The 24,462-nt window shown below is 44.1% G+C and overlaps 1 protein-coding gene across 1 annotated transcript in view; it reads left to right on the forward strand.

Annotated features, from left to right (window-relative positions):
- Positions 1–24,462, forward strand: part of Dnah9 (dynein axonemal heavy chain 9) — a 354,060-nt gene that overhangs the window by 847 nt on the left and 328,751 nt on the right. Inside the window, 3 exon segments of the mRNA XM_052756894.1 lie at positions 10,169–10,365; positions 13,938–14,096; positions 15,354–15,484. Coding sequence (XP_052612854.1) covers positions 10,169–10,365; positions 13,938–14,096; positions 15,354–15,484 — 487 coding nt within the window.

Raw genomic sequence — 24,462 nt, forward strand, 5'->3', positions numbered from 1 at the left:
TTCAAGGGGAAGCCAGAGTGTGAAGAGTGCCCGAATCCCTGGCAGCTTTGCAAGTCAAAGGCAAGAGCTGAGGATAGGACAGTGGTGAATGGGGGGAGGGGGAAATTTCGAGTGGGTCTGCTGGGTGGAAGAAGCTGCGGTGCTTTATTTCCTTAGCAGAGGAGTTCAGAGGGAGGCGCTTTGGTTTTGAGTATATCATTCATTTACCATGCAACCATTAGCCAAAGGTCAGCCCTGTGCCCGCAGAAGTTGAGTATCATTTTGGAAATCGCCAGTGGGCATTGGGCACCGCCCTGGGGAAACGGACATGTATGGAACCTCTGACTCTCAGAGGATTTTCACAAGGGTATTTAGGAGAGGTTCTTGTTTCCCTTTAGACCTTTCCAAGTGGAAGAAAACTTTCGTGCTAGTTGGGCATATGTGCTTCCAGAGACTGGTCCTCTCCAGGTCCAGCCAGTCGCGAAATTGGTGTAAGTCAGGTACTAGCTGTGTGATTGGTGTCCTGGAAACTACACAGGAATAGAAAATAAGTTCTCACCCATGATATGCTTCCCCTAAAAAAGCACAAACGCATGTATCTGATCATGCATTCAGAATATTTGAAACTTAAGACAGTGAGGGTAAGCACTTTCAAACCTATTGGTACAGCCAGGACCTGGATGTTCCTTGCTACATTTAATGTTCCCTCGTTGCTAGCGAAGGGAGAATTCCAAGGAGGAACATGATGAATGGGCAAGCTCTCAGGGACCAGGGAAGCAAGGCTAGCAATAACTTCTCGAATAGTTTTAAATTGAATGGTCTTATCACTGTATTATGCTTGAACACCTTCTGCACAGAAGTCCACCTGTGGGTCACATCCCCTGGTAAAGGATGATAGGAAATGCCCTTGGTTTCAGAGGAAAGAGAGTCATGTAGTCTAAGATGCTGCCTTGATCTTAGTGGTGCATTGCCTCCTGAGCAGGGAGAGGCAGTTAAGAGCGCATATGGCCCTTGAAAAAGTTCCATGTCAGGCAGCTCACAACCACCCATAGTCCGAGCTCTGGGGGATTTGATGCCCTTTTCTGATGCCCTCTTCTACCTTTTGTAGGTATCTGAAGTCCCATGTGCACATACACGCACACAAACACACACATATACGTAATCTCAAAAAATAATTTTTAAAGGTTCAGAGATGAGACACAAACTAGTCTATGTAGAGGGCTTGAGCATAACTCGGGATTGTTGTAATCACTAAGGAAGTGAGTGCAATCACTAAGGAAGTACAATCCAGCAAGCAAAGTTAATTTTGGGGGCTGCAGAGATGGCTTAATGCTTACAAAAGCACACTTCCAGAGGACCAGAGTTTGGTTCACAACACCCAAGTCAGGCAGCTCGCAACAGCCTGAAACTCCAGCTCCAGGGGATCTGACACCTTCTGTGTTTCATAAGCACCTACACACATGTGGCATACATGCACACAGACCCACATATATGCAAGTAAAATAAATAAATAGACAATTTACTTTTAAAAGATTTCATTTTTATTTTTTTCAGGCAGAGTCTCATGTAGCCCAGGCTGGGTTCTAACTTGTTATGTAGCTTAAGGATGACCTTTAACTCCTGATCCTCTTGCCTCCACCGTGCTAAGAGTATAGGTATACAGAACCAAGCCTACCTGATCTTTTTAAAATTTAGACTGGAGACAAAATTATTCAGTCAAGAAATAAATGAATGAATTATGGAATATTTATACAGTGAAATACTGTAAGGTTGTTCAAAAGAATTACCAATACAGACTACTCTTTAAAGTATTATTTGAAAAAAACACATAAAATTCATCCACCACCCCCCCCAGGAGTTTCTAGCTGTACAGTACAATGTTGTCAGACACAAACACTTCCAGGTCCCCCCTACTCAACATGATTGAAACTACATTCACCCAAGAGCACCCATGTCCCTATCCCCAGACCCATCAAACAATATTCCGCAATTTGTCTTCACAAATTTGACTGCTCTAGGTGTGGTGTTTTTAATAGGTGTGGCCCTCATGGATTCATGTGTTTGAATGCTTGGCCCATAGGGAGTGGCACTATTAGGAGGTGTGGCCTTGTTGGAGGAAGTGTGTCACTCTGGCTTTGAGGTCTCATATGCTCAAGCTATGCCCAGTGTAGGAGACAGCTTCTTTCTGCTACTTGTGGATCAAGATGTAGAGCTTTTAGCTCATTTTCCAGCACCCCGTCTGCTTGCATGCCACCATGAAGGTAATGGACTAAACCTCTGAAACTGTAAGTTAGCCCCAATGAAATGTTTTTCTTTATAAGAGTTTCTGTGGTCATGATGTCTCTTCACAGCAATAGAAACCGCAATTAAGACACTATGTAAACAGAGTCGTGTTGCATCCATCTCTTTGTGACTCTCAGTGTTTCTCCTGACTTGACACTTAATTTCAACTGTTAAAAGGTCCTCCAACCACATGGCTCTGGGTTCCCTGAGTCTTTCTCCTCCAGCCCTGCCCCCCCATTTTGTGATCCAGTGCACCCCCAGCCCTGCCCCCATGACCAGTGCTTCTGCTCTTCCAACTTGCTCCCTCCCATACCTTGTTCAGAGTCTCTGAACTCTGCTGAGACTTCAATCTATTGCCTTTCCAGTGTCTCCTGGCCACAACAGTGTACCTGTTCCTTGCCCAGCTTGAGGGGCAACACCTTTAATTACCATCATCATTCCACTGGATCATTTCACTCAGCCAATGTCCTCATGGTTCTTCCTGTGGTCACACACAACCAATCTCTTTTGTTCCTCTTGTTAAAGTCAAATACTGTTACACTGTATTTGTATAGCAATGTTTTCAGTTGTTATCTCCATCATATTGGCTTGTGGGCATGTCTATGAGACATTTTCTTGATTGCTGGTTGTTGTGGGAGGGTCCAGCTCACTGTGGGTGGTGCACAGAGGGCCTGCACTCTGTGCAGGTGGTGCTGGGTTATATTAAGAAAGCAGGCTGAGCAAGGCATGGAGAACAAGCCAATAAGCAGCACCCCCTCCATGGTCTCTGCTTCAATTCCTGCCTCCAGGTTATTCCTTGTATTCCTGCCTTGACCTCTCTCAATCAAGGATTGTGACCAGGAAGTGTAAGATGAAATGAACCTTTTCCTTCCCTGAGTTGCTTTGGATCGTGGCATTCATCACAGCAGTGGAAAGCAAACTGAGACAAAGGTTGACTCCACTTCTTGGCTAGCATTGTAAATAATACAGTAGTGTGGGTTTTGAAGTACAGAATTTATATATAGTATGCAACTATTTGTATTAAAAAGAAGAAAAGGGGGCTGGAGAGATGGCTCAGCAGTTAAGAGCACTGACTGCTCTTCCAGAGGACCTGGGTTTGATTCTCAGCACTTATATGACTGCTCACAACCATCTGTAACTCCAGTTCCAGGGGATCCAACACCCTCTTCTGGCCTTTGTGGGCACTACATGCACATGCTGCACAGACACACATGCAGGCAAAATAATCATATACATAAAATAAAATCAATAGCAAAAAAAAAAGAGAAAGGAAAACTGGAAATGGCTCCTCAGACCTGTAATCCAAGTACTCCAAAGACTGAGGCAGGAGGATTGTTGTGTGTTTAAGAAAAGCCAGAGCTGTAGAGTGAGCCCCAGGCCCTCCTGAGCTACATAAAAGAGTCTATCTAAAGAAAGGGGGTAAAGGGAAAAATAGAGAAGGAAGAGAGTAGGAGGAATGGGGAGAAAAACTAATCCATAGTTAGGGAACTGAATTGTTGAGGTACAGGAGTGGGCGGACGATTTGTCATACTTATACTATGCAAATGTATTATATACTTAAGTTTTAAATTCAATAATTTTAAAACACCTCCGGTCCCTTATTCACAAAGGTTTTTCTCAAAGCCTGTACCAGGAATCTTTAGGTCTTCCCATGTACTTCTGTTATGAACCCTAGAGCTGATCCCACGTCCCTGTAAAACCTGGCCTGCCTGCCTCTGCCTGCCTCTACCTGCCTCTGCTCTCCTTGCTGGTCACCCTCTCAGCACCTGTAGGACTTAGCTTCTGACCCCCCCCCCCCCGCTCCTGTCCTCCCCCCTCACTGCATGCCACTTAAGCCAGAAAGGTGTCTTCTGCCCCGTAGGTGCACACATGTGGCTCCTCTTACCTTACTGTAGCCCACACTGATGTCTGTCCTCCACTCACCTGTATTTCACTCTCAGCCCTCTTAGCTGTGCATGTAGGGGGAAGAGGGCATTGGTGAGGGGAAAGGCTATAATTTTAGCATCTTCTCTGTCCCAGTATACCAGTTCAAGGTGAAATAAATGTAAGGGAGAAACATTTGAAGGGAGCATTACCAGGATTTAGTACCTGGGTTTTCCCTTCCCTCCTCCCTTCCCCTCACTGCTGCCAGTTTATTCTTCCTAACATTTCAGTAGTTGACTGCTTATTTGTGCTCTGGAGGGTAAGAGGGATTTGGAGTGACACTTACCTTGTGTTCAATCCTGGCTTCTGTCACACTCAGCCGGGTGAGGTGAGTATCTTGAACCTACTCTGTCAGGCTCATATGCTCCCATGGTATTGCTAGGAAATCCAATCCATTTTTGTTTTTGTTTTAGGAACAGGGTTACACAACTGCTGCCCAGGCTGATCTCAAACCTTCTGCAACCCTACTGCCTCTGTTTTGTGAGTGCTAGGATTATAAGTGCCTCAATGCCTGGCTTATAAAATGTCATCCTAAATAATATACTAAGACACCTAGAATAGAGTGTCCCTTTGTAGGTATTCCATACACAGTGGCAGTCCTGGTTCCTGACAACCCATCTTTAGTTCTCTAACTGGTCCTTCTTACCTTTCTGTAGCCAATGCTGGTTCCCTCCAGGATTTACCTTTATGTTCCCCACAGACCTCCTACCTATGAGCCTGCAGTGAGGACAGATGACCTCCTCATTCCTCCTTGTGGCTACTCCATTCATGGCAATGAACCTGCAGTTTCAATGTTTTCTTATCACATGACATCACCCTTTATGGTTCTACTCTGTGCTGATGTCTTGGCCCTCATTTGGCATCTGGTTCATCGTGACTCTCCCAATACTGCTTCTGCTTTGGTTGACACACGATGATTTCAACAGACAATTAAAAGGCCCTCCAATCACATGAGAAGCCTGTCTCCTCTAGTCCCTACTACATCCTGATCCACCTGTATGCACCCCTCTCAGTCACTAGCACTTCTCTTTTCCAGCTTTCTCCCTTCCAGACCATTGACTACCATAGTCTATACACTCTGCTGGGACCTCTAGTCCATTGCCTCCCAGTGTCCCTCACTCACATTCAGGTTCTTGTACCTTGCCCAATTTGAGTAGCTGTTCCATTGTCATCATATCCTTGAGCCATCTCCCATCTGGCTTCTGTCTTTCTCATAGTCATTAAGCAAAACCACAATCCATGTGGAACACAACTCTCTGCAAGCCCCATGTCTGTTCCAGGAAGTCAACAGGGCTAGGGAAAAGTTGAGTGATTCCACTCTTAATTCCTGATGTTGAATGTCCTTGTTGCTTTCTTAAAAAAGAAGAATAACAAGAAGGAGGAGGAGGAGGTAGTGGAAGAAGAAGAAGAAGAAGAAGAAGAAGAGGAGGAGGAGGAGGAGGAGGAGGAGGAGGAGGAGGAGGAGGAGGAAGAAGAAAGTAAATTGAGACAGAAGAGCAAAATTCTCACAAACTCTTGCATCTACTCTGCTTATCAATAGCCCGGCTCTATTCTCTGCCATCCACTCCTTGCTATACTGTTAGACTTGTCAGATGTCAACTCTCAAACAATATACCGACTTTGATCTGGTTCTCATCCTATCAGTCTTCCCCCTCTCTCCTCCATTCTTTCTTTCCTCCCCAACTAGAAATGTCTTGTATAATAAACACCTAGTGCCCTGTCACCCCTTCTCAATGATGGTACTCCTGCAATTGTGTGTGTGCATGTAAGCATGTGTGTATGTATGTGGTGGTTTGAAAGAAAATGTCTCCCATAGGGAGTGGCACTATGAGAAAGTGTGGCTTTGTTGGAGGAGGTGTGGCCTCGTTGAAGGAAGTATGTCACTGCAGGGGTGGGCTCTGAGGTCTCCTATGCTCAAGCTACACCCAGTGTGGACACAGTTGCTTCTGTTGTGTGGGAATCAAGAACTCTCACCTCCTTCTCCAGTACCATATCTTCCTGTACACTGCCATGAAGATAATGGACTAAACTTTTGAAACTGTAAGCTTTATTAGAGTTGCTATGGTCATGGTGTCTCTTTACAGCAATAAAAACCTTAACTGAGACAGAAGTTTGGACCAGGGACTGGGGTATTGTTATGATAGGTTTGACCATGTTTTTGTTTGAAAGAATATGGACCTTGGGACTGTGAATTAGAAAGGCAGTTGAATGCTTTAAGTGCAGCTTAATGGACCATCCTAGCAGAAGCATGGAAGACAGTGGTGTTGAGTGTGATCTGAACTGTTGGGGGCTAGCTCAAGATGTTTCAGAGGAGAAGAATTTTAGAATATTGCCTAGAGATCATTCTTATAATATTTTGGCTAAGAATGAGGCCACTTTTTCCCTCTCCCTGAAAAATCTGACTGAGGCTAAATTAAAGAGTTTTGGATTAATTCTGTTGGCAGAGGAAATCACAAAACAGCCTAGTATGGACTCTGTCTTGTGGTTACTAGTGTTACCCTAATGAAGATTTATAGTGAAAAGGAAAAAGCCAAGCAAGAAAAAGTACAAAATGTACAATTTGAGGAGAAAAGGAGTACCAGGAAGTGGAATGGAGCTAAGTCTGTGTTCAAGGAGATAAACAGATCAAGAAATTGAATAAAGGGAGTAGTGAGCTCAGGGCAAGATCCCACCCAGCTACATTTTCAACTCGTGAAAAGCTTAGAGTCGGGTGTGGTGCTGCATGCCTTTAATCCCAGTATTTAGAAAGCAATGGCTGGCAGATCTCTGAGTTTGAGACCAGCCTGGTCTACAGATCCAGTTTCAGGACAGCCAAGCTTGGGCAGTAAAGGAAACCATCTTAAACAGAAAGCTGGTGAAGATGTAAATGAATGACAGCCCCAGTAAGCAGCAGAACTTGGCAGCTTCAGCTACTTAGTTCTGGTTTTAGACTCAAGGATAGAAGAAAGGGATTGTGGAATCTTCCTCAGTGAGTAAGGGAAGCCACTGAACCTAGGCATGTGTCAGGAGTGTCTCTGCATGGGGACCTAGAGAAGCCATTGTGTGAATTTGCCAAAGTGAAGCCTGGATTGCCTTGGGGACCCCAAGATGTAGGAGATGCCACAGCTATGGAATACTGACCAAGGAGAGCTACTATCAGGGAGTAGAACCAGCCCAAGAGAAAGAAATATGTTGCAGTCAATAAAGCTGAAAGGAGTTGGAGATGTGAAGGGTGCTCTGATATCAGACATGGCGATACAGAGTTTGGAGTTTGCCCAGCTGGTTTTCAGTCTTGCTTTGGTCCAGTATTGCCTCACTATTCTCCCTTTTCTCCATTTTCGGATGGTAATATATATCCTGTGCCATTGTATGTTAGAAGTATGTTATCTGCTTTTTTATTTTGATTTTATAGGATATTACAGTTAATAGATTGCATGTGAGGTCAGCACAAGCCCTCCTGAGAAACAAAATTTGACCAAAGAGTTGGTAGGGAAAGGAGAGAGCCTGTGAAGCCTAGGGGAAGCATGTTACAGACACAAGGCAGAATTTATATAAAGGTCGAAAGATAGAAACCCACGTGTGTGATGGAGTAGTTTGGAGACCAACATCACTGGACCAGGATGAGACCAAAGAGTAGGGAGCCAAATTATATCCATCCTTGCTTATAGGATTTCTGGTTTTGTTACCTGGAAAATGAATTTCATTGATGGTTGTGAGTAGCACAGTTTGATATCCTTTGGTAGGTATGCCCCAGTTACTATAAACTCTAGAACAGAGTGATTTGGGACCAGGATAGTGATCAAATTGTGACTAACTGCCATCTATGTACATTCTGAAGGTACATCCAAGGTGACGTACTAATGAGCTAGTTTGGGGATTATGGGAGACATAAAGGAGTTGATGTGATACTGTGGGTCTTGAGCAGAAGAAAGAATATCATTCCCTTATGGGATGTGGGAAAGGACAAAGGTGAAGCTCTTGAGGAAGGATGAGCAGCTTGTACTTGGTTATCAGGAGTTTTTAATGCATCTTTTGTATTTCAAGAAGGAGATTTCTTGAAATCTATTGTATTTCCAGGTGGGAATCTGGATAAGCCTGCCAGGGGCCTGGGATTCCTGGTTAAGGCTGCAAACAACAAACCTAGGAGGTGTCAGGAACAGGTGGTTTGACACATTTTAATGAAGGGCGAGGGTCGAGGGAAAGAGAGCTTGGGGGAGCGGGAGATCCCAGCTGGATCAAGAACAGAGAGGGAGAACAAGGAATAGGAGACCATGGTAAATGAAGACCACATGAGAATAGGAAGAAGCAAAGTGCTAGAGAGGCCCACAGAAAGCCACAAAGATACCCCCACAATAGACTGCTGGCAATGGTCAAGAGACAGCCCAAGCTGACCTACTCTGGTGATGGGATGGTCAAACACCCTAATTGTTGTGCTAGAAACCCCATCCAATGACTGAGGGATCTGGATGCAGAGATCCACAGCTAGGCCCCGGGTGGAGCTCCGGGAGTCTAATTAGCGAGAAAGAGGAGGATTTGTATGAGCGAGAATTGTTGAAACCAAGGTTGGATAAAGCACAGGGACAAATAGCCAAACGAATGGAAACACATGAACTCTGAACCAATGGCTGAGGGGTCACCAACTGGATCAGGCCCTCTGAATGGGTGAGACAGTTGATTGGCTTGATCTGTTTGGGAGGCACCCAGGCAGTGGGACCGGGTCCTGTGCTCATTGCATGATTTGGCTGTTTGAAACCTGGGGCTTATGCAGGGTCGCTTGGCTTGGCCTGAGAGGAGGGGACTGGACCTGCCTGGACTGAGTCTACCAGGTTGATCTCAGTCCTCGGGGGAGGCTTTGCCCTGGAGGAGGTGGGAATGGGGGGTGGCCTGGGGGGAAGGGCAGGGAGGCGGGAGGGGGGAGAACAAGGGAATCTGTGGCTGATATGTAGAACCGAATTGTATTGTAAAATAAAATAAAATAAAATAAAAACTGAATGAGAGTTCCACAGTAAAGAGGGTTTATAGACAAATGAAGATATCTGAGGAGTGAGAATGAAGGATCCTGATGTTCAGAAGCTGCGAAGAGGGGAGGCATGACCATCCTGGTATGGAGCACAGCAGGCATGGCCCTGGAGCAGTAGTTGAGAGCTAACATCCTTATCTGGAAGTAGGTGGCAGAGATAGCACACTGGGAGTGGCACAAGTCTTTTGAAACCTAAGAGCTCACTACAGTGACGTACCTCCTCCAACAAGGCCACACCCTCTAATCCTCCCAAACAGTTCCAGCCGTGGGAGACTAAGTATTCAAACACAAGCCTATGAAGCTATTCTCCTTCAGACCCACTACACAAGACAACTTAACAGCACGTATATTAATCAGCAACCCCAGTAGTAGATTCTTCCTTAGGGCCAACAACCTCCTCACCCATGGGCTTTTCACCAGGTTTACAGTTCTACACATGTATTCCCACCTACAGGGTGGGCCTCAGCTCCAGTGAAGAAGCAATTGGTCATAACGACAACAGTCATGTTACTATTCCACTAGTGGTTCTATTTTGTCTGGTCAGTATTGTGATACAGTGTCTGCATCTGGGTTAAATTATTGATAATTTTTCTTCCCCAGCAGCTTGCATAGCACCTTCCAGCACTGTCTAGCTCAGTTCTGGTTTGATTTCTCTATGTCCTATATCCAAAGTATGTATTGTCTTCAGCAATAGGATCTTACTGTTTAGTTCTGGTGAGCAGCTCAAACCAGTGGCAATAGCCTGTATTATTTTGAGAACCTTTGGGGGCTCCTTGGCCAGTAACTCATAGGGCATTATCCCATGCTTAGTACTAGGATTTTTGGATTAATAACCCATGACTTCTAGAAGCAGCATTATCCACCCATGCAGGGTGGTTCCATTCAAGCTCTTTTTTTCTTTCTATAGAGACAAGGCCTCACTATCTAGCACAGGCTGGCTTAAACTTGCAATCCTCTGGCTTTCTTGGTGTGTCTTTGTTTCAGGTCATTATCCCTGTCCTAGCCAATGAAAAGAACCATCTAGACTGGCCCCACTTGGTGTGTCAAGACATCAGGCATCATGCCCACTCCCTGCAGTGTGACCTCCTGGTAATCCTTGAGCACGTGAAGGGGAGAACCTTGCTGCCTCTTCCAGTTGGCTCAGAAAAAGTAGAGTTCGTGGATGGCCACAGCGAGCCAGTGTAAGTACCATCAGCCTGTAGGCCTTGGTGATGGGACAGAAGCTGTTTTATCTGAGCGTTTCTCCCAGGGCCTTTCCTCTGCCTGACTTTACACATCTCAGTCCACACACAAGCCCACTGCTGACTCTGGCTGCCAACGTCCTTGGATTGTTGTCTTCATGCTCATTGTGACCCTTGCCCAGTCCTAGTGCTTCAGATCTCCTAAAATTCTCTCAGCAATGTGGTCTTTTTTTCTACCCCAAATCATTTCGGGGCTGAGAGCAGCCAGGGCAGCTTCAGTGTTCTCAGGATGTGGCTCATGGCTGAACGATACTTAATCCAGTAGCTGCACATCTCCTACCTGCATGCCCCTGTGCACCCTACCATAGAACTAGCTATCAGGCTCTTGTTACAGTTCCAGCCTCCATTCTCCAGTACCTGCAGACTTTTGAGACCCCAGAGATATTTCCCCCCCCTAGGAGCCGTCAGATCTGGCTCCACTGGAGAGTCCATGCCTCTTGCCCCTGAGTGGCCATTAAAACATCAGCCTCCTTTGATTATGTTAATTTTGTCTATTTTTTTTTTTGGAGACAGGCTCTCATTCTATGACCTAAGCCTTCCTAGAACTTTCCTTGTAACACAGGCTGGCCTCAGACTCAAGGTTCTCCTGCCTCAACCACTAGCCCAGGTCTAAGATAACTGGCCCATGCCCCATACCAGATCCTCTGCTTTATAATGTTATGTCTCCCATCTACTTCTCAACTGTTCCAGCTTTGAGTTTTCTTTGTCTTTGTATCCAGGGGTATTTTTTTCCTCTTCCAATCCAGTCTATGTAATATATGTAAATATATATAAATATATGTAAATACATATAATATATGTAACTATATAAATACATGTAATATATGAAAATATATATATTCTTGTATTTTCATCCAGCATTTCTATGCATTTGTGGCAATAGGTCCACCTTCCTGCATGAATGTGATCTGCCATATTGTCAGGTTTCTTTCAATATGTGACTGTCATCATGTTTATTCAGGAACCATGATGTACCCGAAGAATAAGTAGTGCATGCAACTGCAGCAGTAGTTTTATGTGGGAAATGATTGTATATTTATATATAATTTGAAGGAGCATCCCAGTTAACTGGAAAACTAATTGTGGTTTAATAAAAATATCCAATTTTCAAAATAAATACAATTAATCTCCCCCCTTTTCTCAGCTCCTTTATACCATATCTCGATCTCACTCAGCTCATGTGTGTGATTCCCTGCTGAGTTGGTCTCCTTTTGTTCATCTTTGATAATTTCCCCGAAGGCTGCATCATTTGGGGAGAGGAGAGCATATTTTTTAAATGTCTTTCAAAATCACTTGTGCTGTATCATTTCTAAGCAAATATGAATTTCACATTAAGTGAAGGTGAGTTCCTGATGTGAAAATGCCATCCATACATTTCCTTTCTCCATCACTATGCCCCTGTTACCTGACATATAGTTTTCAGTTGAGACTCTGAACAGCAGCCAATTTTTATTTTAATTTATTTAAAATGAAAATGTATTTACTTGTAGCTAGAGTTTTCCTGCCTGGCCCACAGTCAGGACAAATCTCTATCACCCACCAGTCCCACAGCCGCTCAGACCCAACCAAGTAAACACAGAGACTTATATTGGTTACAAAATGTATGGCTGTGGCAGGCTTCTTGCTAACTGTTCTTACAGCTTAAATTAATCCATTTCCATAAATCTATACCTTGCCACATGGCTCGTGGCTTACCGGCATCTTCACATGCGGCTTGTCATGGTGGCGGCTGGCAGTGTCTCCCTCACCCAGCTTCCTGTTCTCTCAATTCTCCTCTCTGTTAGTCCCGCCTATACTTCCTGCCTGGCCACTGGCCAATCAGTGATTTATTTATTGACCAATCAGCAACACATTTGACACATTTGACATACAGACCATCCCACAGCATTTACTATTATTGTGGTGTCTGGGTATGTGTATGGAGTGTGTGTGTGTGTGTGTGTGTGTGTGTGTGTGTGTGTGTGTGTGTGTGTCCTGTGCACACCTGTGGAGCTCAGAGGACACTTTTAGGAGTAAGTTCTCTCCTCCACCACCTGGGTTCTAGTAATAGAACACGAGACATCAGGTTTGCATGGCAGGTATTTTTTAAACAAAGCCATCTCCTCTCTCCTATTTTAATTTTCATCTCTTGCCATCATAGTTAAGTTAAAACAAAACAACATGTTTGAAGGGGGTGCTTGAGATACCGTTCTTTGTTGGAAATCTGAAGACAGAATGGAATTGTCCCGGTATCCAGAGCTGTAGTTTATCTCTTGGAGGAGGATGTAACCTGTTTGTCCTTGCTGTAGTGTCAAGACTAAGAACAGAGCAAGCAAGGCCTGGGGAGGTAGATGTGACAAACCATCACCTGGAAGAGCCAGTCAGCCGAGGAATAAGCTGCTGTGCTATGCAGGGAGCTTGTCCTCTGGTGAGAGTCAGGCAGGGGGGTTGGGTGACATGTCAGTGCTTCATGCATTGACAAGATTTTATGTCATTTGAAGTTCTTAAACTAGTCTTCAGAATATTGATGGACCCCTGACTGTACAAATAATGTTGAATGGACACAAAAATAAACATGTCTCCCCAGAAAAGGATTTGTACAATTGACTTGCTTAAAGGAGTCTATTACTTGCGTGGGGTGGGGGGAGTTAAGAATTTATAGGTGAGAGATGAGGGAGAGGGCTCTGTTGGTAAAATGCCTGGCATGCAAGCATGGGGACCTGAGTTCAGATCCCTAGAACCTACAAAACAGTGTGTATGATATCTTGTATCTGTAACCCCAGCACTGGGGGATAAGTGAGTTGGAGACAAGTGGTCCCTGGAGCTCATTGGCCAGTCAGACTAGCCCAATCAATGAACTCCAAGTTCAGTGAGAGTCCCTGTATCAGAACGTAAGGTGGAAGGATTCCACAGACATTGGACATTGACCTCTGACCTCCACATTCATGTACACAGGCAAAGCACCAACATTACACTATACTATACACACACACACACACACACACACACACACACACACACACACACACACACAATTTAAAAACTAAAGGATTCACAGGTTAGGTGGAATTTTCCACCTATTTTAAAAGACTTTAGGTCCTCTTTTAGAGAACACTCAGATACATCTTGATGGTTTGTTCTTCAGTATTATTCTGGTGGAAGGTGGTGGGACCCTTAAGACTTCGAGCTTAGTGTAGGGCAGTTATGTCATTGGGCTGCCCTTGGAGAAGACTAATGTAAACCCTGGGGGACCTCATCTCCCTCCAGATTAGCCTGTTATAAAAGGGTAAAGTTGGCCCCTTCTTGTTTTTTGGCTTCTTGTGTTGCCTTGTGAATCTCTATGCATATATTACTGCCACAGTGTGTCCTGACACCAGATTGTGGACTTCTGACCTTACAAATCATGAGCTAAATGAACATCTTTGTAAGTTTTCCAGCTTCTTGGATTTTGTTATAGCAACAGAGGATGAGTGAATACAGCCAGGTTCAAATTATGTTCACACACACTGAGAGATTTCTTTTGTATGTTACAGCTTGGATTCCGTAGACAAGTCAATTGTCTATGCCGTTGAGTCTGCTGTGATCAAATGGAGCCACCAAGTTCAGGTGGTCCTCAAGAAAGCATCTTCTCAGCCACTCTTACAAGGGGAAAATCCCACCCCCAAGGTGGAACTGGAGTTCTGGAAGAGCAGGTAGGCAGGGAGGCACATGTTGGAGTCCTTGGAGAGGAGAGCTGACAGAAGAGAAAGCCAGAGCTGACCTGGTAGAGCCACTGTTGAATATGGTTCCACCTCCAGATATTTCTCATCCTCCCTAGGGTAGCTGACTGGGTATCTTAGGGTCAATACAGTTTCTTTCTGTGGACTGGAAGACGAATTCTTTCCCTGAGGTTCAGTAGCCACCCTTCTCTCTTGGGGCACTGTCAGTTCACTGGGGGAATCTTTCAACCACATGTATATAATCGAATCAAGACTTAAAATATGTTTTACGCTTTTTTCAAAGAACGTTTTTTTTTTTATTTCATGTGTATGAATGTTTTGTCTGCATGTATGCATGTGAACCGCAGTTGTCCAGTCCCCTGGAGCTGGAGTTACAGATGGTTGTGAGTCACTATGTGGGTGTTGGAAATCAAACTTGGATCCTCTGCAAGAGCAGCCAGTACTCTAAACTGTGGAGCCATCTCTCCAGCCTTGACTCTTAATACTTTTATTCTAAATTCTGTTCACCTTTCTTGGATAACCAAGGTTAGATGTACATACCTCTGTAAGGATCTGGAAAACAGAAGAGATTTTGGATACTGGCTGCAGAACTGCCTGTCCTAGGTCTTAGCTTGTCGTTAACAGCCCCTGTGTTTCAGTCCCATGGGGTGACCAGAAATGCCTGACTTTCTCCTGACTACTTCCCTTCCTGCCCTCCACACTTGGCTCCCACAACTTTATGGTTGTGCTGGTGAATCTCTTCTGGAGGAGACAAGCAGATGCTGGAGGCAGATGTCCCTACATAGAACAGAGTGTCTGTGTCATAGGAAGAGCTGTCCCGTAGGGCTCCAGACCTCTTTGCACCACCAGGCTGAGAAACCCATCATCTTCCCCTGACTTCTAACCATTTACTGCTGACCTATGATGAGGCCCTTCTCAAGAAGTCCCACCTCAACAACACTTCTGTTTCCCTGCCCCAACCTTGCTGCAAGAACTAATGACCTCCAGCTGCCAAGCTTTAAAGCTACCAGCTGGTCCCCCGACAGTGTTTCCTGGAGTTTTTCCTTTGAGCCTTTGTTCCTGTGTCAGGCTTTCACCTATACTCTTTTGAAACAGATGCCTGGCCCTTGGGGCTGGAGCTCAGTCTGTGGAGGCCCCTGAGGCAGGGCTACCCTCTGTCTGCAGGAGGGTGGGCATCAGAGTGTGACAGCATTTCCCGATACTCACCCTACTTACTCCATGATATTGCAGGTGTGAGGACCTGGAACACATTTATAATCAACTGATGACACTCAAGGTGAGGGGCATGGCTGGACTCCTGGACAAACTTCAGAGCAGCTACTTGCCGGCTTTCCGAGCCATGTTCAGAGACGTTGAAGCAGGTGAGGACCAGCAAGGGTTTCCAGAAATCTATTTGACTCGGCATTTTCCTTAGTGCTGCCTTCTACTCTCTTTGGGATGTCAGAACCGTCACGTCTTTATTACCATCTTATCTGGCACAGGACAGCATGGTGGCAGGAATGCCACTTCTGGAAGCAACTGTGTGGGTCAGCTGCCGTGTGACCTCTCTGTAGTGGGAACTCTGGCTCTGCTGTGCCAGCGTCCTTGCCTCCCTCAGCCCTTGTGAGGTCATCTAGATGGAAGAATGTTATTAGCTGCAACACGCTACGAATACATGCTGTGACAGAGATGGCATCTCACCTCTGGAGTTTAGGTCCCTGCATCCTTGACATTTGGAGGAATCTCTGTTCTGTTTCTAGCCCCATTCTGCCTTTTCTGTTCAGACAGGGCTCCAATTTCCTGTCCCTCTGAGAACCAGACAAGATCAGCCTTCGTCAAAATTGCATAACCGCCGAGGACTGGGGTGAGATGTAGGTGCATTTTCCCCAGGACTCCCTCTTCCCTCATTGGTGCAATTTGCCACTCCCCCCTCCCATTTTCCTACTAAACCTCTCCTTGTTCTTAGTACTGTAGATCAAAATGTGCTTTTAAAGGTATTTTCAATGTTATATCAGTTAAACTTAATCTAAATAGTGATTTTCAAATACTTTCTTCTCCTAGAACTTTCTTTAAATATTCTGCTCCATATTTGTTCAAAATATAAACATAATCAAGGTCTGTTTGTTCTGTTAACAAGGAAAGTGGGGAAGTGTCCTATATCCAGAGCCCACTAGCTGACCTGTCTGTCATCTTACTTTCTCCTCTGCTCTGGGGAATACAGGAGTTAGTGACAGGGTATCTTTTCCTCTCTTCCTTTCTTTGTGTGTATCTTTGTTGTTGTTTATAAGATAGCATCTTGCTGTGTAGTTCAGGCTAGCCTTGAACTCAAGAGTCTCCTGATGCAGACCCCTAAGTGTTGGAATTACAGGCATGAGCTACCCCACCCATCTTCAGTACTGGGGTCTCTGAGGGAAGCCATACGACAAAGAAGAGCTGTCTTAAGGAGCCTTGGGGTTTGCCTGGCCCCTAAAGCCTTTGCAGTGGCTACTAAAGCTGCCTCGGAACAAGATGTCTGTTGAAGTGTCAGTTCAACCTTTCTCCAGAGGTACTGTGTCTCAGGGGTGTTATGTGTGCTCCTAGTCTGAGCTTCAGTTGAAATACATAGGTGTCACTGACATCTGTTATGGTGTTCCATGGTGGATTTGACGGATGAGTAGGCAAGATTTTATAAAGTGACTTGAAAGGTGCTCTGTTTGGGCAGATGGCACCAGCTTTCTACTTGGGGTTGAAATAAGTTTTTGTTTTACACACAGTCAGCCCTCCGTGTCTGTGGATTGACAGTCATAGACTCAACTGACTGCGTTTTTAATTTTTTCCATACTCAACACATACAGATTTCTTCCTTGTCATTTTGTCCTAAACAGCACACTACACAACTTCCTACATAGGATTTATATTCTACTAGTTAGTATGAGTGGACTATAGGTGATTTCAAGAATGCAAGAAGGCCAGGCATGTCGCGTACCTGTAAATCCCAGTGCCTAGGAGACTAAGGCCGGAAGAGCTCAAGTTTGAGGCCATCTTTGACTATATATGAGACTCTTACTCAAAAAAAAAATAATAAAAATTACACAGCATTGTGTGACTAGGTTATACACAAACACTTACACTGCTTTCTACATGGAGACTGAACATTTATAGCTCTGGGTATTGGCAAGGGGTCCTGAAACAGACCCCCCCCCCCCCCGCCAGGACACCAAGGAACTCTTGTGGTTCTACCTAGGTTAAGGTGGGAGATGTTTAGAGAACTACTGGGGAAGCAGTGCTGCAGACACATATAATGTGTGTAAATGCCTGAAGTTTAGAACTCAGCCGACAGCATGATGGAAGAGTGTGCCGCTGTGCGTTGGTCGTTGGTCACTCAGTGCCCATCTGTGTCTTTCACACTAGTAGATTAGGAAACTCATTGTTCACATGCGCTGATGGTTGTAAAGGATTTGTTTCTCCAGGCCAGTGTTCAAAATGCTTCCTTTCCAGTCAACTGTATGCTGGGAGAGGTATTTGGAAAAACAGCACTATGATGGTATGGAACATACAGTGAGGCAACAGTAGAAACCCTTGAAATATGTGAGTCAGTTCCCATGATGACAGAAAAAGAAATTTTGATTAGAGGTGATAGGGAGAGCCTTGGTCAGGAATTTGACAGAGTCTACAAGAATAAAAAGATTTTTAAAGGTTACTGACTGGTTTTTATCCTTTATACTCTAATTTTAGAACATCTGGCTTTTTTGATCCTGAGTAGATACAGTGAATGCATTATTCTTAATAGTCATAGTCAAGCAGTTCGTTAGCTTTTTATGGACTAGAGAGAAATAGAGGCAATGGAATGCTGGGGTGCGAATGCAGATGAGAGAACTATGGAATAGAGAGAGAATGGATGAAATGTGGGGAACAAAGATGATTGGACACTGAACTGATTGGAATGTGAAGATACTTGGGAAATGGGAAGTGGAATTGACTGTCCCCTTGGGGGCAAGAATGTCTAGCTAAGGACTTCTCTTCCTGGCCATTAGCAGGAATGATTGACACAAGACAACCTGGTTTCCAATTGTCTTGGTGTACCTGTACTGTCCTACCAGCCACCACAGAATGCATCATTTAGTCCTCAGTATTTTGGAGGCTAAGATGATCAAGATCATGACCAAGGAAGTTCAGTTGTCTGGTGAGGGTTACTCCCCTCCTGCAGGATGGCACTTGGTTGTTGAATCCTGTAGGGGGAGAAGGGCTGTGTTTTCACATATGGAAGTGGAAGGCAAGCTAGCAGAATACTACAAGAAACCTTTAATCCTAGTGGCAAGGGAGGAGCCCCATTGCCTAATAACCCTTACCAACCCCTGGAGTTAATTCCTCCCATTGACCATTTTCAACACCTGATTTTTTGGGAGGGATGGACACAATGAAGCCACAGTCCTGACTAGAGATATTTGAAGGTAGACTGTCGGGAAAGAAAGCACAGCCCTGTGCTACACTGGAGCCACTGAGGACTGGCTGTCTCCTATCTGCATCTTTCTTAATCCCCTATCCCTACTCCCCAAGAAGCATTCAGACAAGGTAAGCCAGCAGCTTGAAACTGGACATAGTGGATATATTGCGAATATTTATACCAGAGATTACCAAATGGACACATGAAGGCATTTTCCCTTAGAGTTTGTTGTTAAAGGTTTACCAGCAAATGACTGCACATGTCTGTCAGTCTTCCATATCTGACTATTTAATTAATGCAGATTAAAGTTGAAATAAATAAATATAGTATAACAACATAAAACTATACACATTCTAAAACAAACAGGTGGAAGGATGGCTCAGTGGTAAAGTCACTTTCTCTGCAAGCATGAGGACCTGAGTCAAATCCTAGCACCCATGTCAATACTGGCCATGGGTGTGAGTACCTATAAACTCAACATTGTGGGGCAGAGGATGGCAGAGCCCAAGAGTTTTTTGGTCAACCATCCTAGTTGAAAGGAAAACTTGCAGTCCAGTGAAATACCTTGTCTCATTCATACAGGAACACATCTGAGATCCCTCTCTGGTTTCATTCACATGCATTGTGCCCATACAATACACACACACACACACACACACACACACACACACACACACACACACACACACAAGCACACGCACACGCACATGCACATACACACACATACACATGCACTAAAAACAATATAGAATATCAGATTTCAAGCTATAGTAATAACCATAACATGGGCCTGGCCTGGCATAAAAACAGACATGTAGAACAGAACAGAACAGAAAACATAAACATGAACACACATACTTACAGCCATTACATATTGACAAAGGTGCCCAAAATATACATTAGAGGAAAGAAAGTATCATTAACAAATGGTGCTGGGAAAACTGGATGTCCATATGAATGTAGACTCATACCTATTACTCTGCACAAATATCAACCGCAAATGGATCAAAAACCTCAATGTGAAACCTGAAACATTGAAGCAGCTAGAAGACATAGGAGGTACCCTATAGGTTGTAGGTGCAAGAGACTTTCTGAAAGGGACTCTATTCACACAAGAATTAAAGTGACAGGTTAACAAATAGGGCCTCTTCAAACTAAAAGGCTTCTGTACAGCAAAGGAAACAATCAGATGAAAAGAAAGCCCCACAGAGGGAGAGAATCTTTGTCAACTATACATCTAGAGGATTAATTTCCAGATATATGAAGAACTCAAAAAAAAAACCTCTAGAATGCAAACAATCCCATTAAAACTGAGCTCCAGATATGAACAGAAACTTCTCAAAAGAAAATGGCTAAGAAATATCTTTAAAGGTGTTCAACATCTTTAACAATTAGGGAAATGCAAAATAAAACTACTTTGAAATTCTATTTCACCCCAGAGTAGCAAAAGTCAACAAAAGAACCAACAATAAATACTGAAGAGGGTGTGGAGAAAGGGATACCCTGTTGCAAACTGTTACAGCCACTCCAGAAATGAGTGTGGAGAACTTTTTCAAAAGCTACAAGTAAATAGATCATATGGCCCAGCTGTCCCATCCTTGGCAGATGCCCAAAGGATTTGACATCCTACTGCACAGAGAGGTACCCTGTGCCTTGCTGCTCTATTCACAGGAGTTAGGAAATAAAAGCAATCTACATAGCATCCAACTGCTGAAAATGTGGTCTATATACACTGTGGGATCCTATTCATCAGTAAAGAAAATTAGATTGTAAAATTTTCAGGTAATGGTTGGAACTGAAAAATATACTGAGGTGACCTGGACCCAGAAAGACCAACTCAGCATCTTCTCTCTTATTGTGGTTACTAGTTCTGAGTCTTTAGAGGTGAGCATATGACCTTATCTCACTGCAGAACCAAGGGAAGGAGAGATAAATAATATTAAAGATGTTTGAAGAAGCCACAGAGAAACATTATTTTATGATATATATGTGAGAATTATACCACACAGGTTGCTAATTCTCCCCCACGAAAGCCATAACTATCTTACAGGCATAAGAAACCTCTCTTTGAGTTGTTGGTTGGGATCAAGAGACTCCCCCAAACAATATAGGCTATTATCATTACCTTTGGTTGCCTCCCAAAACTTGAAGGTAAGACCTTATTGCTGAAGACACCACACAGTTTGGATAGAGGAACTGAAGGAAGCCTCTTCCCTGAGGACTAGCCATATGTTAAAGTTCTGTGCAAGCTGCTGAGGGAGAAAAGCAATCAACAATAGTTCTATCCACCTGCAAAGCCTACCAGCCACAACAATGACTGGCCCAACAAGATATCCCCAGTGTGGTGATATATTGCGTACCCCAATAATGCTTGCCTGGGGATCCGAGGACAAAGCCAGCCACTCTATTAAACATAGAGGTCAGGCTGTGGTAGCATATACCTTTATTCCTAGCATTCAGGAGGCAGAGAAGGCCACACTGAGAACAGAGCCAGGCGTGGTGGCACATGCCTTTAATTCCAGCACTAGAAAGGAAGTAAGATGGCAGGGCACAGAAAGGTATATAAGGCATGAGTAAACAGGAAGTCTCTCTCTTGAGGCTGAGAATTTGTAGAGGTAAGCTAGTGGCTGGCTGTCTTGCTTCTCTGATCTTTCAGCTTTCACCTCAAGTATCTGGCTGTGGGTTTTTTTTTTTTATATTTTAAGACCTGTTGTTGGAGTTTTCTCTCTGGGGCCCGCCAAGCCCCAGCAGTCCCATAGCCCACTTATAAAATAAACATACAGACGCTTATATTATTTAAACTGCTTGGCCATTAGCTCAGGCCTATCATTGTCTAGCCCTTACTCTTATGTTCAGCCCATTTTTATTAATCTATACTTTGCCATGTGGCTCATGGTTCACTGGTATCTTACATCTTCCTTGTCCTGGCAGCAGCTCCAGGCAGTTTCCTCCTTCCCTTCCTGTTCCCTTAATTCTCCTCTCTGTTAGTCCTGTTTATACTTCCTGTCTGGCTACTGGTCAGTCAGTGTTTTATGTATTAACATACTTGCCATACAGAACATCCCACAGCAAAGACCTTTTAAGATTCGTGTTACACCCCAGTGATGCAACAATGGCACTTTCATCTTGGGGTATCCGGTAGCTGTGTAAATGAATGTAAAGCCTGTCCAGTGGGCAAGGATTCATACCTGGCTCTGCAAATCCAGCCAACTACCCATGGCTGAGGAGGTCATAGACTCTACAGGAGAGCCTACTACTGCCATGTCCCTAATATAATTTCTAACAGTATTCTAAATGCTTATTCTTCTACACACAGGTAAGTATAGCTCTCTCTCCCATCATCAAAGAATTCTCCTCCTGCAGCAAATGGGGACTATTACAGAGATTCATAACTGGTCAAAATTCACAGAAAAAGTGATCATGGGACATTCAGCCCCAACTGGTACATATAATGATACAACCCCTAAAACACAGAAGGGGGGCTGGAAAGTTTGTAAGAGCCACAGGACCCAGATGCCTGTTGCTACCTAGTGCCTTCTAGACATGACAGGAGCTTTCTATCCGTGCCATCTCAATGATATGAGTACCTGAAGCAAGCCTGCATGGTGACACCAGGTGACATGCCAACATAGATAGGGAAATTTTTACAAAATTTTACAAGGTCCTACCCCTTGATGATGAGCTACAGGCAATCCATGGCTGCTGAGAGAGGGCAAGTAAGTCTCCAGGGACAAGGTCTGTGATCAGTTATCTAATCCCAAGTGGTAAATGCTAACCACACCTACATAGGAGTAACACCAGACTGACTCAGTAGGTCATATATATAGAGGGAGTCATATATATATATATACACACACACACACACACATATGTATACACATACACACATATATTATATATACATATATATATACATATATACATATATATATAGAGAGAGTGTGTGTGTGTGTGTGTGTATGTGTGTGTGTGTGTGTGTGTGTGTACCTATAATGAAGGAGGAAAGTTCACAAATCTGAGAAGGAATGAGGGAGTGTGGCAGGAGTTTGAAAGGGAGGAAGGATGGGTAGAAGTAATATAAATACATAGTACTTACATATGAATTTCTCAAAAATTTTAAATAAAAATTCTAACATAATGGCTAAGTGTGAAGCTCATTGATAAAGTGAATACTGGACATACATGCGGCCTTAGGTTCCATCCCCAGCACAATATACACAGAAAATGCAGTTTAGCAATTACTCAGCATTGTCCCTGTGTTAGATGTAAGTGACAGGGAGGGGATTCAACATACACAAGAGGATGTGTGCAACTTATATGCCAACACCATGCCATTTCATGTAAGAGTCTTCAGAATCCTTCTCTTTGGGGATCCAAATGGGGCTATTAACCAGTATCCTTCAGAAATTGAGGAATAGATAATCTTAACAACAAAACAAACAAAAAACACCAAGCACAATCCTAGCTCTATCCGTCTTAATTTGTTTTTGTTTGTTGCTGGTGTTTTTGTTTTCCAATCAAGGTAATTGCTTCCTGATTGATCTAGGGAGCAGTTTATGCTTTCTCAAATATTATGGTCTTAAAACAATCAAGTTTATGTCTCGGTGTCCAGGTGTATGAAGAAAGATTTGAGTTTTGAAAGGGCCCTCAAATAGGGTGACATGAAGAGAAGACTCCTGTGCATATGCCTCAGCTTCGCCTCCGATATGCATGTGTCTCAACTTCATCTGTCAACAGCACACGTGAAGCCAGGTCTTGTGCCCTTTCAAATGGCTGTTGGATGTTATAGTCCTCTGCCTCAACTCAGTGGTTCTAATACTTACTGTCAGCCTCCCACATAGAATATTATCACTTTTATTGGAGTGCCAGGTCATTTGACTGGCTCATACAGTGGCTTCCAATACACTACTTGGGATATAAAGTACAAGCATCCATATCCATTTATCATGTGTCCCTTGGGCCTCAGGGCAATTGATGCAGAGGTTTAGAATAAACAGGGGTACCCCTTCTTTTGTTCTGGCAAAGAGGGCTGGTTGAGTCACACAGTGAGCCTAGGGAATTACTTAGGCCTAATGGGATGCTGTAATATCTAGTGGTAGAAAAAAAATCCTGGTGTATTGGAGGTTGCAGCTAAATCGGGGATATTTTAAATTTCCTTTAGAGTAGACATGGAGCCTGATCCGAATAATATGACCTAAGAGCACCTGCTCTCATAGACACCACTAGTTACCTGCCTAGGAGGGAAACATCTGCTGATATTCCCTTCAAGCCAGCTTCCATTTCTTCTGGGTTGCTATGCACATGTCAGTGCTACCAGCTTTACCACGTTTCCCCATCAGTTACCACAAGATGATCGCTGAAGGCTTCTCCCCCGGAGCTGTATTCAAGGGAATGGTAGGACAGTTCTTCAGCTTTGAAAGCCAGCAGAATCTTGCCATCTCCAGTCCACGCTACTCCTCCATTCCCTGTGGTTTCTCTTTCATAAGCACTCAGGAAACTTTCTATTAAACACTCACCAGAGATGCTGATGTTCATTAACTGTATGCTACAGTCCTGGCACAGCCCTGCTCTCTAGGACGATGCCGTTTATACTGCCTTCTGTTATCATGACTCCTGAAATTACCATTCAGATCAGCCTGGTTTTGAGGCTTACAGATGTTAGATGTGTCCAAAGTCATAGAGTTGGGAGATGTCTGGATCAGCATCTGAAGGCACAGTCTTTTGGGCTTGTCCCGTCATCTGTCTTCATGTCATCTTTGTGGTACCAGCATCAAAGTCATCAGCAAACATTTATCAAGGGAGGGGATCTGCCAAAATAGAGAAGCAGACTGGGGCTGTGTGCTGTCTAGTCCTGTGTCAACTTGACACAAGCTAGAGTCATCTGAGAGGAAAGAGCCTCAGTTGAGAAAATGCCTCCATAAGATCAGGCTGTAGGCA

The sequence above is a fragment of the Peromyscus californicus genome, unplaced genomic scaffold (assembly GCF_007827085.1).
Source record: "Peromyscus californicus insignis strain IS unplaced genomic scaffold, ASM782708v3 Scaffold_3__1_contigs__length_106647218, whole genome shotgun sequence".
Taxonomy (NCBI): Eukaryota; Metazoa; Chordata; class Mammalia; order Rodentia; family Cricetidae; genus Peromyscus; species Peromyscus californicus.